The sequence below is a fragment of the Cucurbita maxima genome, unplaced genomic scaffold, assembly GCF_002738345.1.
Source record: "Cucurbita maxima cultivar Rimu unplaced genomic scaffold, Cmax_1.0 Cma_Scf00006, whole genome shotgun sequence".
NCBI classification, from domain to species: Eukaryota; Viridiplantae; Streptophyta; class Magnoliopsida; order Cucurbitales; family Cucurbitaceae; genus Cucurbita; species Cucurbita maxima.
This window is the reverse complement of record NW_019272022.1, coordinates 3,148,855-3,166,650: the sequence shown is the minus strand read 5'-3', so window position 1 is coordinate 3,166,650 and position 17,796 is coordinate 3,148,855. Positions and strand designations below refer to the sequence as shown.

The 17,796-nt window shown below is 34.1% G+C and overlaps 2 protein-coding genes across 2 annotated transcripts; both read left to right on the top strand.

The window, feature by feature from the left end:
* Positions 1–5,114: 5,114 nt before the first annotated feature.
* LOC111480774 (protein ASPARTIC PROTEASE IN GUARD CELL 1-like) lies at positions 5,115–10,623 on the top strand. The gene is made up of 6 exons (XM_023125942.1): positions 5,115–5,336; positions 5,408–7,149; positions 8,219–8,311; positions 8,526–8,641; positions 9,204–9,267; positions 10,103–10,623. The coding sequence occupies exons 2-6, from the start codon at positions 5,479–5,481 to the stop codon at positions 10,442–10,444; spliced, it is 2,286 nt and encodes a 761-aa protein (XP_022981710.1). The 5' UTR covers positions 5,115–5,336; positions 5,408–5,478; the 3' UTR covers positions 10,445–10,623.
* Positions 10,624–11,162: 539 nt separating this feature from the next.
* Positions 11,163–17,630, top strand: LOC111480354 (3-hydroxyisobutyryl-CoA hydrolase-like protein 5). Its single transcript, XM_023125338.1, has 15 exons — positions 11,163–11,421; positions 11,561–11,644; positions 11,718–11,786; positions 11,894–11,957; positions 12,151–12,224; positions 12,349–12,432; positions 12,524–12,608; positions 12,834–12,919; positions 16,363–16,484; positions 16,618–16,678; positions 16,759–16,857; positions 16,967–17,068; positions 17,146–17,187; positions 17,298–17,404; positions 17,484–17,630. The coding sequence occupies exons 1-15, from the start codon at positions 11,389–11,391 to the stop codon at positions 17,533–17,535; spliced, it is 1,164 nt and encodes a 387-aa protein (XP_022981106.1). The 5' UTR covers positions 11,163–11,388; the 3' UTR covers positions 17,536–17,630.
* The last annotated feature ends 166 nt before the right edge of the window (positions 17,631–17,796 follow it).

Below are 17,796 nucleotides of genomic sequence, written 5' to 3'. Positions count from 1 at the left end.
TTTTTTTTTTTTTTTTTTTTTTTTTTTTTTTTTTTTTGAAAAAAAAGGGGAAATTCTATTTGTTGAAGGGCTGAGGATTTATTATTATTATTATTATTATTATTATTATTATTATTATTATTATTATTATTATTATTATTATTATATATGTGGAAATTTTTTTGTAAAGAGTGGAGATGGAGTTCATCATCATTGACTTTGCTTAGTTTGTTAGTTAAATTAATTGAACATTTTTATTCATTCCTTTTTAATTTCCCATTATTTTTCATGATAAACTATTACATTTTAAAGTCCAAAAAAATTAGGTTTATGTTTGAAAATACTGGAAAGTCGCTCCTCTCGATCAATTCCGATTCATTAACACGATGATTCGTTCAGTTACGAGTGAAAAAAAAAACACGTGAGAAAAAATTATTATAATTTGAATCTTGTTTCGATCAGCGTTAATTGACATCTACTTATTTCTTTGAAATTAGACGATGAAATCTGTCATACTAAAAAAATTAGTTTTTTGTCATAAAATTATCGGGTTTACATTCCTAGTCTAGAGATGTTCACGGCACAAATGGGGAGGGGTAGAGAAGTCTTCCTTGTACCCGTTCCTACCTCCTATTTCATTCTCTATCCCCATTAAATTATTTATTCATGTTTGTAAAGTTCAAGGTGGGAACGTGCTCTCCGTGTAAAAAAAAATTATGCATTTTTTATATAATTTTTGAAAAATATTCCTTTAATTTTGTTTTGCTAGTGGACAAATGACGGAATATTGAACCAGCTGTTGGATGATGAAAGTCCCACATCGGTTAATTTAGGGAATGGTCATGGGTTTATAATCTAAGAATACACTCTCCATTGGTATGAGGCCTTTTAGGAAGCCCAAAGCAAAGCCATGAGAGCTTATGCTCAAAGTGGACAATATCATACCATTGTGGAGAGTCGTGTTCGTCTAACACCAGCAACACATTGGTGTTTAAGTCTTTATGTATCCTCGAGTTATGTCGATGTTGAATAAGTGTGTTCAGACAGCTTCACGCTCAATTACAAAAATATTAATTTTTTTTTTTTTGACGATTTATTCCATTCCAAAGATGAACACAAATATCTCACGTGTCTATAGTATTTTAGGCATCAAAATTAAATTCAATTGCTTGAATAACTTCGCATGGTCTATAGTGGAAGGGAGACTAGTAGAGCATTGCAATGAGATTGGACTATAGAATTTTAATTAATTAAATATAATATCAAAGTGGCCGTGACTTTTGCGGTAAATGGACGGCCATCATTTTTTTTTTTCCTTTATAAAAAAAACAATAATAATATTAAATTTTTAATTTTTAATTATAAATTTAGCCCTAAAATTTTAGAAAAATTAGAATTGTGTCTCATTAACTTTAAATATTATAACTAGTTAATTTTATTAAAATATAGGGACTATTTATAAAATTTTATTAAGCTACAATTTCAAATTTTTAAAATTATAGGGACTAAATTCTAAAAAAATTTCAACCCATCTAATTTGTAATTATTTTTTTTCTATTTTTTCGATATTTAATTTTGGGGACAATTTCTTATTTTATATATATATATATATATAATAATAATAATTATTATTATTATTATTTGTACTCCCTCATAAATTAGACCAAAGATATTCAATTGGACCCACGTGAGAGTCATCTTCCAACGAAACGAGGAAGAGAAGGAAGAACAAGAGCCGAGAAAGAAAAGCATTGGTTTTTATTTCTTTCTTATTCCTTTAAAATTCCATTTTTCAAAGTCAAATAAGAGAAAAGGAAGTAGAGTCAAAGTTGGAATCCTCTACATCCGTTCACATGTTACAACCGAGTTCTAGTCAAAGTTCACACTTATCCAATGACCCACATCAGGAGTAGGTGGTGTCCTCGAAATTCTACTGTTTTTTTTTTCTTTATTAGAAAACCAAGCATACTATGTCACAATCCTACTCTTGTTACAGCAGAGTCTCAATTGTGCGACACTTGTTTTAATCCAGTAGACAAGTCAATCTTGTGAGATTCAAACTTTGTAGGAAAATGTAATGACCGAGATCCACTGCTAGTAGTGGTGCTGAGAGAAGATTTCCACACCTTTATAAAATAGTGTTTTGTTATCCTCCCCAACCAATGTGGACATCACAATGCACCCCTTTCGAGGCTCAATCAATGTGGAATCGCCCCAAATCCACCCCCTTTGGTGCCCAATGTCCTTACTAGCACACCGCCTAGTGTCTACCCCCTTTGGGGAACAACGAAAAGGCTGGCACATCGTCTGATGTTTGGCTCTAATACCATTTGTAACAACTCAAATCCACTGCTAGCAGATATTGTCCTCTTTAGATTTTCCCTTTCAGATTTTCCCTCAAAGCTTTAAAACGCGTTAGGGAGGTTTTCACACCATTATAAATGGTGGTTTATTCTCCTCCCGATCAATATAGGACATCACAAAAAATTTGACAACTATTAAAAAAAAATCGCACGAAAAAACATGAATGAAGCTTGAATTTTCCTTTAAAACTTGTCGTGAGCGTGTTAAAATCACAACGCCACAACGCCACACAAATACGACTGTAAGGAAGGCTGCATGGCATTGGATTGTTATTGGCAGACAGCCAATCCAATGTCTTTTGTTAGTTTATTTGGTTTTTTTGCACCATGTTTTTGCTGTTCTTATTTTCCTATGGCAGTTTGGCGTCTGTCGTTGAGAAAAATGGAGTCCATGTTTTGGAAGCAAGCCTTCACTTTTTCCCCATAGAAAGTTCTGGATACTAATTAATAATTTTAAGCCAAAATTTAAATTTTTATTGTAGCTTGAGATATTTAAGAGTTGAGTTAGGCTCTTATTGGTTTATTTTAATATATATTATTTTTTAAAAATATTTTTGTTTATTTTCAACAAATTATTTGACAATAATATAATATAATATAAGCACGCATTTTTATTTATTTTATATTTATCTAATTAATTAATATCCAAGAGTATAAATTATATCATAATATAAAGTAATATTTATAATTATAACTAGAATAAAATGACTCAAAATAAAATGTATTTTTTTTTTAACTCCTTTATGTTATTATTTATATTTCATGATTTATTTTTTAAAGTAATTATTATTATTATTATTATTATTGTAACTTTTATTAGTGTGAAAAGTGTTTAAAAAAATCAATGGTAATGAAAAAAAGCGGCCCATTTAATGTCATCTGTGGGACAACAAAATAAAAAATAAAAAATAAAAACTTTCTGTTTTTAATTAAATGGATTTTTTTTTTGTTTTAAAAATTATTCATTTATTGAAATTAAAATAATTGTTCCCCTCACTAGTGAGGAAGAAAAGTATTTAAAATTAATTATCGAATTTCTTCATTTAATTATCGAAGAATTAATTAATTAATATATATGCCCACAGTACCAGTGAATTTCGTATAGCATCCAAAAGTCCGAGGTGGGGGTATTTAAGTAATTTCACGTATTTTAAAGGTGGGTTTAGTTGATGAGGTCTAATCAAGGATGACTTCGAGCAGAAACAAAAAGCTAAGACATATTTTATTAAATTTTAATTAATTTAACTAATTTTTCAACCATATGAATTTTTAAAAAAATGTATTTCAAATTTGTTTTAATAAAATTTGAGTAATTTAAAACATATTTAATAAAATTTTATTTTTTAATTTTATGCCTAATTAAATTAAAAATTTTAATTTATTTAGTAGATCCATAAATATTGATATTTAAAAAATAGATAAAATAAAAATGTATACTTATTGTATTTTTTAAACTTAATAGATTAAATAGATATAAATTAAAAGGTTTATAGATTTGTTTGATAGTTTTTAAAATTAAATAGATAATTTTAATTTATATCGATAAAAAAAATAAAAATTTGAGTTTGGAAATAACAGTAATATAATATTAAGCTAAATAAACATACTCTTTAATTTTTTTAGTTTATCTTCAACTTTCTAATTTTTTTTTTTAATTTTTAATAATATCTCTAAATTAAAAAAAAAAATCTAAAAAAATACCTTTAAATTTAAAAATAACTTCTCAATTACTATTGAATTTTTAAAACTTTTATGGATATCCTTAAATTTTTTTTAAAAAATTTTAAAATACCTCTAAATTTTAAACAATTTATCTATATACATTCACAGTAATAAATTTTGTTAACTTTTTTATAGAGGCAAATGTTTTTCATTATTCAGTCAGTCCAACCGTTTCAAAAGTCAAAGTCCACCTAATCGGTTACCTTTGTAATCGCGCTAAAACAAGCTCTTCTTGAACTTTTTATTTTTTTTCTTGTCTTCTTTTTCTCGTCAATGGTATTTATTAGTCAAATTTTTTAATTTATTTTTTATTTAGTCTTAAAAAAAATGTATAATAAATTTTTAAAATTTAAATCTAGTGTAGAATACAAATTTGAATTTTTTATTTTTTTATAATAAATTAACACTCATTATATATATTTTAAAAATTTTTAATTTATAGATTCATTAGACAATAAATTGAAAATATAAATCTCTATTAAACATAAAATTTAATTTTATAATGAGTTGATAAATTAATTTGTTAAGATTTTAATTTTTTTTAAAAATAAAATTTAAAAATTATTAATTTATTACATATTAAGTTCAAGTTCTTATTAGTTGCCATGCAATTTTCAAAATTGAAAATTAAAAAATATATATATTAGAAACTTGTAAATTAAAATAAGTGGTATAAATGTTGTTCATTCAAACCTAATTTAATAAATGGCATATTATATGGAAAAACCATTTAAAATAAAAACAATATTTTTTCTTTAAATTTAGTTCAAATGTTAAGCATGAATGATTATAGATGGTATTAGAGTGATATCTCTTATAGTAATACGTGACACCCGAGTAAATGAGAAAGTCGACGAATGAACCAATGCTACATTTAAATTGGTGACCACATCGTTACTGACTTCCTTCTATTATATATATATATATATATATATATATATTTTGGACAATTTATGGAATTCAATATCTATAAATTAAAGTGGATTTCTCGAATTGTGTATAAAAGCGTGTTGAGTTGAACTGCGCCCCTGAGAATCAAATATAAACCCTCCCGTATTTATTACAAATCCCTATCTTTTTAGTTATTCCCTTTAATTTCCACCATTTTCTCTCTCTCTCTAAGTTCTCTCCTTCTCTCTCTTCCCTGCTTCTGCGCATCTCATTTCCAGGATTTCGCCTCCTGGTCTTCACAATTCCTGTCTGGTTTGTTCTTGATTTCTGTGTAATTTTTGTGAATCTGATTTTTCACTTCGATTTCACTTTCTGGATTTGNTTTTTTTTTTTTTTTTTTTTTTTTTTTTTTTTTTTTTTTTTTTTTTTTTTTTTTTTTTTTTTTTTTTTTTTTTTTTTTTTTTTTGTGTGTGAGCTCTGTGAAATTGCTTGATTCTTCATCCCTCGTTTGAGGTGACGCGTAATGAATTTTCTCGGAAAACAATCAGGCAGTACTAGAGGTTTTCAAAATTGCAGTGTGTATCTTGCATTGATTTTCCTCTTGCTTTTCTCTAGCGTATTTGATACGATTGCTGAAGCGCATGTTCGTCAAGGATTCAACGAGTCCAATCGGTCTGGTGTTTTCGGAATCGAATTGCCGGAAAATATTAGCTCTGGTATTGCTACTTCTTCGGTGAGTGCTCCGTGTAGTTTCAGTAATGAAGATGAAGAAGAGGAAGAGAGGTTAATGGCGAAGTCGGTGAAGAAATCGGTGAAGCTTCACTTGAAAAAGCGGTCAACGAGTCGAGTGACCGAACCGAAGGAATCGATTACTGAATCTGCAGTTAGGGATTTGGCGAGAATCCAGACGCTTCATAAGAGAATCACGGAGAGGAAGAATCAAGATACGACTTCTAGACTGAAGAATGGCAATGCTGAGCGGAGGAAACCGGCGGAGGCGGTTTCTCCGGCCGCTTCGCCTGATTCTTACTCCGGCTACTTCTCCGGTCAGCTTATGGCGACTCTGGAATCCGGCGTTAGTCTTGGCTCTGGTGAGTACTTCATCGACGTCTTCGTCGGTTCTCCGCCCAAACATTTCTCTCTGATTCTCGATACCGGTAGCGATTTGAACTGGATTCAATGTGTTCCTTGCCATGATTGTTTCGAGCAAACCGGGCCTTATTACGACCCTAAAGATTCAATTTCTTTCAGAAACATAACCTGTAACGATCCTCGATGTCAATTAGTTTCGTCTCCAGATCCTCCGCAGCCGTGCAAATCCGAGACGCAATCGTGCCCTTACTTCTACTGGTACGGCGACTGTTCGAACACCACCGGCGATTTCGCGCTCGAGACGTTCACCGTCAATCTGACCTCTTCGACGACGGGGAAGTCGGAGTTTCGGCGAGTGGAGAATGTGATGTTCGGATGCGGCCATTGGAACAGAGGCCTCTTCCATGGCGCCGCCGGACTTTTAGGGCTTGGCCGAGGACCTCTCTCGTTTTCATCGCAGCTTCAATCTCTCTACGGCCATTCTTTCTCCTACTGTCTTGTTGATCGAAACAGTGATACGAGCGTGAGCAGCAAGCTGATTTTCGGCGAAGACAGAGATCTATTAACTCATCCGGAACTGAAATTCACATCGCTATTCGGCGGAAAGGAAAATCCAGTCGACACATTCTACTATCTGCAAATCAAATCGATCTTCGTCGGAGGAGAGAAGCTCCAAATCCCCGAGGAGAACTGGAAGATTTCCGCCGACGGCGCTGGCGGAACAATCATCGATTCCGGCACAACTCTCAGCTATTTCTCCGATCCGGCTTACCGAATCATCAAAGAAGCATTCCTGAGGAAAGTAAAGAACTATAAACTGGTTGAAGATTTTCCGATCTTACATCCTTGCTACAACGTCTCCAGCGCTGATAAACTTGAATTTCCAGAATTCGAAATCCAGTTCGCCGATGGCGCCGTATGGAAATTCCCGGTGGAGAATTACTTCATCAGAATCGAGCAATTCGATATGGTTTGCTTGGCGATGTTAGGGACTCCAAAATCGGCTCTGTCGATCATCGGAAATTACCAGCAGCAGAATTTTCACATACTGTACGATACGAAGAACTCGAGACTGGGGTTTGCGCCGATGAGATGCGCTGACGTTTAATTAATTCCATCTCTAAGCATAATCTTAATCTTAGAAGTGGAAGAACACTGTTCTTTCTTGTATTATTATTAATTTTTTTAGTGTTAATAATTTAATTTTCTCGAGAGAAGAGAGCATACAAATGAAAAAAGAAAAAGTTAACATCATTATTATTATTATTATTATTATTTTGTTAAATACCACCTAAGCCTTCCATTTCATTCGTTCTACTACTTTTTAGACTTAATTAGTTTTAATTTGAATATAATTTAATAAAAAATGAATAAATAGTAATAATATTTTTCGTATAAAAAAAGTATTTTCAAAATTTGTTAAAAAAATCTCCATAATTTTTTTTGTATGAATTATGAACACTAAATTTATATAAAAACGTTACAAAATTTTCAAAATTGGTTAGTCTCAATAATAATAATAAAAAGGAATAATTGCAAAATATATATATATATATATTTGAAGACATAAGTTTGAGGACCTCAACGAATACGACATGCTCGTGTTGACAAAACGGTAAACAATATCACACATCACCATCAAAAACTAATTTTTCTCATATTAACATTTGAAACGCTTTATCAAATAAACATTAAACCAAAAAGGACGTGTTGATACTTTATTGTATTTTGATTAAATTATATTTTAGTCCTATAATTATCGTTAGATTACAATTTGATCTCTTAAAATGTAAAGTTTTAATTTATTTATATGTTTTCGTATCTCAAAATATGTCAACAGATACATATATAAAATATGTGACTTAATTTTGTATTTAGACGATAACTAATTATTGTTTTTTATTTGACTTTATGATATTATTTAACACGTATATTTATATAAAATGAGTTGGACTCAAATTAAGACTAATTTCACAAAATTCAAACTTTTTATAATTAAAAAAATAAAATAAATATTAATCCAAAAGAAATCTAAAATTTTGTTTTATTTAAAAAAAAAAACCGACATATTTGAAAATTCTGGTGGAGACAAAAAAAAACACAGACGCATTTCAAATGGGCCGGGCCGGTCCAGTACTCGTGCGACCCAATTGCGAAGCAGATCTGTTTAGGTTTTACTGAGCGTAGCGCTGTGGAGAGAACCAGCTCAAAGCACGTTTGCCGATCTCTATCAGATTATCGAGTGCAAAATGGTCTCATTCAGGGTAAGAATCTGCTTCATGGACACTCAAATCGAGTCGATTGTTCTTTTACATTTTTTTTTTTTCTAAACATTTTCATGTATGATAAGGATGAGTTACAGTTGTAAAAGAATGCGTTGCAGTTGTTCATTCGGTTCTTTTCGTTCATCTGGAAGTGAATTTGCAAGACTTTGATCTGTTTTTCATTTGTTTTCTCCCTTGCTTTCACGGAAAGCAGTTTCATCAGTACCAGGTCGTGGGGAGGGCTCTTCCTTCTGAAGCGGATGAGCATCCCAAGATTTATCGGATGAAGCTTTGGGCTACCAACGAGGTCCGAGCCAAATCCAAGTTCTGGTATGCTGTTTTATCCGTCGAGCATTATCATCGTTTTGAATAATTATGGAGTTTAGCAGTTCTTAAATTTTCATATTACTGTTCATCAGTGCATTTAAGTTGTACAGTATCATTCCTGTTGCAAATTCATAGAAGTGTATGACTCAATAGATGGAGGATGTATTTTGTTCATTCAAGGATCTGTCATTTACTGTGTTCTATTTCTACCTATGTTTTCAAACTCCAAGACAAAATTTGAAAGCAAAAAATGATTAGTTTTCAAAAACTTGTTTCTGTTTTTTGAGAATTGGTTCAGAATTCAAACCAGTCCTTAAGAAAGACAAGAAAAACACATTGAAAAAATGTTTTGAGTAAGTAAACTAAAAACAAAATCGTTATTCATAAGGGATTCAGCTTTCATATACATTGCAAATTCAAAATTCAAACTTGTTTCTTCTCAAATGGATTGAAGTATTTATTCCTTTTCATTTTCCTTTTCAAGACTGGGTATTTTTTAGTTACACTTTTTGCTTTGGATTGACGGAAGTTGTTATCCTGATATCTTGATCCTCACATTGGATAGGTACTTTTTGAGGAAGTTGAAGAAAGTCAAGAAGAGCAATGGTCAAGTCCTTGCCATTAACGAGGTATTGGGTCTAGAACACGCTTCTACATATTATGTCTTTTTTGTGCGACCATGCCAATAGTCAATTGAGCTACTTTCAGCTTTTTTGTTGCTCAACTCAAATGTGTTAGGTTTCTTTGGTCTACGAACTCCTCTATTCCATACACAAACTTTTGCATATCATTCCTCCGAATGGAAAAAGAACATAGCGGGTCATTCAAGTCTTGATGAATGTGTGCTACGTTGTCGTATGTTTCATAAAGTGTGTGCGTTTCTTCTAAAGTTTTCCTTAGTTTCTAGAATATGTATGCATATTTATGTTTTATTCGGATGAGATATAAGTATAATGGGAGCATTTGCCATTCCATTTGAATAGTTACTCCTAAGGGGTTATTTGGTTGGATGTTTTGTTTAAGATGTTAAAAAAGTCCAATGTATGAGAATAGAATGTCTGGAATCATATAACTGTGTTTGATGTTAAATGAGAAAGCTATCAGAATTTCATATAAATAGATCATAATATTGTTTGGTTCCCACAATTACTTCTAGCAGTTTTATTACATTAGTTAATTTAGATAATGAACGGTGGTTAGTTTATGTTTTCGAGTTAATTTAGCAACTAATCTTAATAATTATTTTCAAATAAATGAATTTAATATAATTTTATTAACTTTTAATGGTGAATAATTCGTACAATAATTGAATATGAAGAAAGAGGAGAGTAAAATTGATTCTTATAGTTTCATTTAAGATTCTTGGCTGCAAGTGAGCACCCCTTTTCTATTCCTTAGTTTCCTCCCTTAATGTTGCCTTCATGCTCTAGATCAATGATCTCATATTCGTTTTGCAATTTGTAGATTTTTGAAAAGAACCCAACCAAGATAAAAAACTACGGTATTTGGCTGCGGTATCAGAGTCGAACTGGTTATCACAACATGTACAAGGAGTTTCGGGATACGACACTGAATGGGGCTGTCGAACAAATGTATAACGAGATGGCTTCTCGCCATAGGGTGAGGTGCCCATGCATCCAAATCATCAAGACAGCAACTGTTCCTGCAAAACTGTGCAAGAGGGAAAGTACGAAGCAGTTTCATGACTCAAAGATCAAATTCCCCTTGGTGTTTAAGAAGGTGAGACCACCCACCAGGAAGCTGAAGACAACATACAAAGCATTTAAACCCAACTTGTTTACGTAATTGTGTTCATCTTTCATTTAATTATTGATATGGGTATAGATTTACTTAGAGAATTAGATGAAATTTCTGCCAAACCATTCTTGTCTCTAGCACAATTATTCCTCTGTTTTTGAGGCTGTGAGATGAGATTCACAATTTTGGTTGGACTAATATAAAGCAATTTTTCTTGTCTTGATGTTTGGAAGCTTTGGTCTTATTCATATGTAAACCTAGCTGGTTATCCTTTAGAGCGAGCTTACCCACATGGCAGGCATTCTCGCAGGACCATTTAACCATAGGGCCGCCGTAGTCGCCGGAAATGCTCGGTTGACCGATCCCTCTTCACCAGCACAAGTCCCAGATTCTTCTTCGCCGGCTACTGGTGCTTAGCCATAGAATTACATACCAATTTAATCATATAGATGGTTAAGGCTTCTTTGTTCGTTCGTAAGAGATATAGATGGTTAAGGTTCCTATAAGGTTCTTTTTCGAAAGAGACAAATGGTTATGGTTCGAAAGCACTCTCCTGACTCGAATTAATAAAAGCATAAATGGTTAAGGATTCTCTACTACTCTCACTCCCCTACTTCTTTCGGTTTAATTATTTGTTTTGACATATTTTGATACTTGTAATTTTCAACCATGAAAACAAATGGACAAAGTGGGTGACGGCTAGGTGGTCGACAAATGGTTAAAGCCTCCTGCTGTAAATTGCAATAGAGCAGCCCCACAATATGACCTTACCACTAGAATTTGAGTCGTGGTAGGTGGGATTTTACTGCCTGGTGGTAGGTGAGAGCGGAAATGCCGGCCTACCAGTCTCCACCATCTTTAAGCAACTTTTCTGCAATTTCACTTTGTTTCTTTCGATCCATTTGCCTTTGTTTGTTCAGTTTCTTCCGATCGCCAGCCGCCATTTTTGATTGCTCATTTCGCCAACTTCAATCCAGAATTTCGAGTTCAGAATGGCGCAGCAAGTTGTTAACCCAAACGAGGAGGTTGTTCTTGACTGCATCTGTGACTTTCTGGAATGCGACACTTTATTATTTATTTTTAATCATTTACTTGCTTGCTCGTAATTTGTGGAAGTTTCTCACTCTTTCATTCACTAAATGCATGCGCGAAATCAACCTTCAGGTTGTTCTAGGACAAGAATCTGGGCATGTTAGGTTGATCACATTGAATCGGCCAAGACAATTGAATGTCATCTCATCCAAAGTGGTGCGTAAATTTATCTTCAAAAATTGTGATGTTCTAGGATTTTTCGCTTCTCTCTGATTGTGTTTGCGTGTAGGTTTCTCTTCTGGCTGAATACTTAGAAAAATGGGAAAATGACGATCAAGCAAAACTTGTAGTTTTTAAGGTCAGTTCTATCATCCATGCTTCAAACTACGGGCATGATAGGACAATCCAAACAAAGAAGAATCACAAGTTTTCTTTTATGAATTCATCTTCATGTGTCTTAAACAGGGAGCTGGTCGAGCCTTTTCTGCTGGTGGAGACTTAAAAATGTTCTATGATGGCAGGAATACAAGTAGGTGCTCGTTTCCTTTCGAAACACGATGAAAATATGCCACCGTTAGCAGATAGTTTTACCTTTTGGGCTTTCCCTCTTAAAATGAGTATGCTAGGGAGAGGTTTCCTCACACTTATAGAGAATATTTCGATGCTTAAATTTCAATGATCACTACGTTAGATTTAGATTTCTTATGCATCGTGCTTGACAGGGGATTCATGCCTTGAAGTTGTCTACCGAATGTATTGGCTCTGCTATCACATTCACACCTATAAGAAAATCCACGTAATGATTTTTCTAAACCTATTATACAAGAACCGTTGAGAAAAATGTTTATTAAGACATATTTTCCCCCTTAAAAAGTTTGGTTAAGATGAGTTCTTTGGCTTTCTGCTCATCTCAATCGCAGGTTGCACTTGTTCATGGAATTTCAATGGGGGGAGGTGCATCATTCATGGTGCCAATGAAATTTTCAGTTGTCACAGAGAAAACTGTGGGTTTTTTTTTGTCTATTTTAGACGTTGTTTGATTTCAGTTTCCTTAGTAATTCCGAAGAGATGAGTTTCAAGGATTCTTTGATACAGGTTTTTGCCACTCCAGAAGCAAGTATTGGGTTTCACACTGATTGTGGTTTCTCTTATATGCTTTCTCATCTTCCTGGACATTTGGGTAAGAAAAGATTGAAAATGAACTCTTTTGAGTTGCATTTCTGGACATAATAGTTTAAAAGGTTCACTTAATTTATTCTAAACATTTTCTTTAAGAGTTCATGCTCTTTTTCTTTGGTTGAAAGTTCATCAACATCGAAATATCTCTTGATTTTAACTAAACTGAAAATTTTGACATCTTTTTCCTAAGTTGACTGATTGATAACGATGTGGTGGACATTTGCAGGAGAATACTTGGGGTTAACTGGGTCCAGGTTGAACGGCAAGGAACTGGTTGCAGCCGGGCTTGCAACACATTTTGTTTCTTTAGAGGTAAGTTTAGCCTTCTCTCTTTATATATATGTGTTAATGTTTAAGTATATTACATCTGTATAGCTCATCCCAAGCCCATCGCTAGAAGATATTGTCCTCTTTGGGCTTTCCCTCAAGGTTTTTAAAACGAGTTGCTCGAGAGAGGTTTTCAAACCATTATAAAGGGTATTTTGTTCTCCTCCCCAACCGATGTGGGATCTCACAATCCACCCCCTTCAGGGCCTAGCATCCTCGTTGGCACTTGTTCCTCTCTCCAAACGATGTGAGATCTCACAACACCGATGTCCACGGAGTTTTGTTACTATGTTGTTCGAGCTGTTGATGTCAGTGGTAACTCCTGTGAATAGAGCTGTCGATGAGCAGATGTTACAAGTTGGTTTCAGAGCCTAGGTTATAGGTTATAGGTTGAGGTTGAGTTGTTGAAAAATTCACCTTATGTTAGTAGATACTCAAGAAACTCCTGAGACTATTGCTGAGAAACTAGAGGTGGAGCAAGGTTCCAAAACAACGAAGCAAGTGGAGTTGAGATTGAGTTCCAGAAAAAATCACCTAGTGATGTTGTAACAGATACTCAAGAAACTCCTGAGATTGTTGTAGAGGAACCAGTGTTGGAGCAAGTGACAGTTGAACCGGTGTGGAGAAGATCATCAAGTACTATCAGGGTACCAGATATGTATGTACCTTCATTACACTATTTATTGTTAACTCTGGTGAAAGGGAACTAGAGTCCTTTGATGCTACCGTTGGAGGATACAACCAAGTAGGAGAAAGCCATGGATGATGGGATGTCTAGGCTTCAAAAGTGCGTTGTACTGAAGATGAGTACGTGACAATGGCTGAAGCTGAAAGGGAGGTGATATGGATGACTGACTATTTGGAAGAATTGGGCAAGAAGCAGCACAAAAAGATTCTTTATAAAGATAGTCAGAGTGTCATATAGTTGGTGAGGAACTCGGTCTATCATACAAAGACAAAACACATAAGCGATACCATTTCACTTGCAGGTTAGTGGAAGATGGTGATGTGTTTGGAGTGGATAGAGAGTGCAAAGAATCTAGCAAACATGTTGACAAAATGTGTTGATGTTGGAATATTGAGGTTTTGCAAAGTCTCAATTGGTATGGTGCAGTGAAGATGCTGATGGTCGTTTGAGAATGAAATTCTTGGTTGACTGGATCAATCTTGAAGTGCGAGAATTGTTAGGTTATGGAGTCCGCTGCTTATTTATAACTCAGTCAATGGTATAAATTGTCATAAATAGTAAATAGACTTTGTAGAGTAAAAAGTTGTATCTATATACATAGTAGATGATTATATTTGGTAAAACTATATACAATAAATTGAACCATATATATTCGAGATTTGAAAATATATTTAATATATTTTCTATATTCTCTCTGGATAGCTGTATTTATATAACTATATTCTTTGTATTCTCTCTTATAGCTATATCTATATATGGTAGATAGTTATATATAGTATATGGCTATATTTGGTAAAGATATAATAAATTGAACCATATATATCTCCTTAGTTAGAGATTTGAAAATATATTTTCTATATTCTCTGTATCCTATTGTACATAGTCATACCTGAAGTAATCAATATAAAACCTTTAGCCAATATTCTCTCTTCTATATTGTCTGTTCATCTAGATCGAGTATGTTGTTGTGCGATTCTAACAGCAATAACTCTCCTGTTCTGCATAAGTACGCAACCCAACCCATTCTTAGAGACAACCTTTAGCCAATATTCTCTCTCCTATATTTTGTGTTCATTTAGATCGAGTGTGTGTTGTTGTACGATTCTAACAGCAATAACTCTCCCGTTCAGCATAAGTACGCAACCCAACCCATTCTTAGAGACAACCTTTAGCCAATATTCTCTCCTATATTTTGTGTTCATCTAGATCGAGTGCGTGTTGTTGTGCGATTCTAACAGCAATAACTCTCCTGTTCTGCATAAGTACGCAACCCAACCCATTATTAGAGACACTATAAATTACTAGATTCCGAGTACCGTCAGGTACAGTAAGCACCGGTGCTGATGCTAGTCTTTCCTTGAGTTCCTGAAAACTCTTTTTACAAGCTTGACTCCACTCAAGTGTCTTTCCTTTTCTAGTTAACTGAGTCAAAGATGATGCAATTTTTGCAATTTTTGCTAAGTCTTTAATAAATTGTATGCAATATCCTCCTAAATCTAGGAAACTTGTGACCTCAGTAACGGTAGTTGGTCGAGCCCAACCTATAACTTATAACTGCCTTCACCTTTGCTGGATCAACAGCTATGCCATCCTTGATACCACATGACCAAGGAATATCACCTTCTGGAGCTAGAACTCACATTTCGAGAATTTGACATATAGTTTTTGTTCACGTGGTATCAACCAGACTTTCCTTAAATGCATGCTCAACATCAGTCTTGGAATAAACTAAGATATCAACAATGAACACAATCACAAAAGAATCCAAGAAATCCTGGAATACTCGATTCATTAGCTTCATAAACACAGCAGGGGCATTAGTCAGACCAAAGGAGACAGCACGACAAACTCATAGTGCCCATAACGAGTATGGAAAGCTGTCTTCGGTATGACCTCTTCTTTGACTCTTATCTGATGATAACCAGGACGAAGATCAATCTTCGAAAATACTGTTGCCCCTTGAAGCGGATCAAACAAGTCATCAATTTGTGGCAACAAATACTTATTTTTAATCGTCACCTTACTCAACTCTCTATAATCAATACAGAAACGTAATGTACCATTTTTCTTTTTCACAAACAACACTGGAGCTCCCCACAGTGAAACAATAGGTCATATGAACCCCTGGTTCAACAACTCTTGTACCATTTTTCTTCTCCACAAACAATACTAGAGCTCTCCACAGTGACACAATGGGTCAATGGGTCATATGAACCCCTGGTTCAACAACTCTTATAGTTGCAAATTCAATTCTTTCAATTCTTCCAATTCTTCCGGGACCATCCTATTAGGAGCTTTAGAAATAGATGTTGTACCTGGTTCCAGTTCAATGCCAAAGTTGACTTCCTGCTATGGTAGCAACCCAGGTAATTTATCAGGGAAGACATCTAGAAACTCATTCACCACAGGTATAGCTGATACATCTGAATCAACTCATCTAAATTCTGCAGCACTAGCCAGGAACACCACAGCACCACGACTAATCAACTTTCTGGCCTTTAAAGCAGTTATTGTCTTGGGAATACTTCCCGATAGTTTGATACTTGAGCATAGTAATTTTATGGGTTTTGATTACAAGGAAATTGAAGAATGTAAATATATTGTATATTAGCCAAAGTAAGCATGACCCCCTTTTAGTGACTGATATGAAATGCATTTAGTATGAACCCTTTGTTTACTATACTTCATTTTTGCTGCCTTGTTATCTGTTCTTATTTGATCCTATATCATTGTAATGCAGAAATTGGGCGAACTAGAGAAGCGTTTGATTAGCTTAAACTCGTATGATGAGAATTCAGTCAGATCTGCAATTGAAGAATTTTCTTCAGAAATTCAGCTGGATGAATGTAGTGTCTTGAAAAGGTTATGAATGGAATAGAGAAATAGTTTCCTGTTCATATAATCTCTCTCTCTCTCTCTCTCTCTCTCTCTCTCTCTCTCTCTACGAGTTCATAATGAATCCGACAGCTAAAGTTAAATGTTTGGAATGTTCCAGGCAATCTGTAATTGATAAATGCTTTTCGAAGGAAACTGTCGCAGAGATTATAAACTCTTTTGTAAGTCTTTCTCCCTCTTTCTTTCTCCCTCTCTCTCTTAGCAGCTGGGCCTCATGAACTTTTGGACAATTTTTTTTCAGGAAGCTGAGGCAAGTGCAGAAGGAAATGACTGGATAGTTCCTGTTCTGAAGGGAATAAAGAGATCATCCCCTACTGGACTGAAAATAACTCTAAAATCGGTACAAAATAATCTTAAGGCTTCAACTACTGGTTTTTACCAGATGGGAAGTTCTTATTTAATCCTTTTTTTTCACAGAAGTAGTTTTGACCTCGTGTCTTGATTTGCAGATACGTGAAAGTCGAACGCAAACACTTCAAGAATGTTTGAAGAAAGAATTCAGGGTGACAATGAATATCTTACGCACCCTCATCTCTGGAGATGTTTATGAGGTAATTATTGGTTATTGATAGCTAAGAGAATAAAAAAATGGCCACTTCTGAACTAACCATTTTCCTAATGACCATAGGGTATTAGAGCTCTCACTATTGACAAAGACAATGCTCCTAAGGTTTCACTCTCTATTCTATCTTTGTTTTCATGCTCGTGTTCGTGTTCTCGTGTGTATCTATAAGGAGGAAGGCTTGTCTTTTTATCTAAAAATGATTGAACTGTACACAGTGGGATCCGCCAACACTTGAGAAGGTCGACAGTGACAGGGTCGATGAAGTATTCAAGCCTTTTGGGGAAGATTTGGAACTCCAAGTACCCATAAACGACATGCATAGGTAGGTTCACCGTTTGAAGATTAAGAATATCATGTCGAGTTGATGAAGTAATAAGCTTTTGTTGGGCATGAAATTGCAGGTGGAGTGGTAAATACGAAGATTCAATCTATGCAACCACGAAGGTGGATTAAGTTCTTTGGTCTGCAACAGCTGCTATGCTTGGAATACCGTATAATTCTTGCAGGCCTGATTTTATCATATATAATCATATATGTAAAACATCTTTTATTAAATTTAGGTCGTTAATGGAGAGAAATATTTCCCCACTCCCCCATTCTGTTTCCCCATTCTGCATCTAAACGAAGATTTCTTGTTCAACTCCACCAATTAAATAAACATCTTCGACCATTCGGGATAGCTTTACAAACTCTGGAAACATAAGATTCAACCAT

What these genes read in the sequence shown, in the direction of transcription:
- LOC111480774 (XM_023125942.1), top strand. Translation starts at nt 5,479, where the DNA reads ATGAATTTTCTCGGAAAACAATCAGGCAGTACTAGAGGTTTTCAAAAT. An exon ending in CGCCGATGAGATGCGCTGAC is followed by an intron (nt 7,150 to 8,218) that starts GTTTAATTAATT and finishes AGATCTGTTTAG; the next exon opens with GTTTTACTGAGCGTAGCGCT. An exon ending in CGAGCCAAATCCAAGTTCTG is followed by an intron (nt 8,642 to 9,203) that starts GTATGCTGTTTT and finishes CACATTGGATAG; the next exon opens with GTACTTTTTGAGGAAGTTGA.
- LOC111480354 (XM_023125338.1), top strand. Translation starts at nt 11,389, where the DNA reads ATGGCGCAGCAAGTTGTTAACCCAAACGAGGAG. An exon ending in ATGTCATCTCATCCAAAGTG is followed by an intron (nt 11,645 to 11,717) that starts GTGCGTAAATTT and finishes GTTTGCGTGTAG; the next exon opens with GTTTCTCTTCTGGCTGAATA. An exon ending in CAGTTGTCACAGAGAAAACT is followed by an intron (nt 12,433 to 12,523) that starts GTGGGTTTTTTT and finishes TCTTTGATACAG; the next exon opens with GTTTTTGCCACTCCAGAAGC.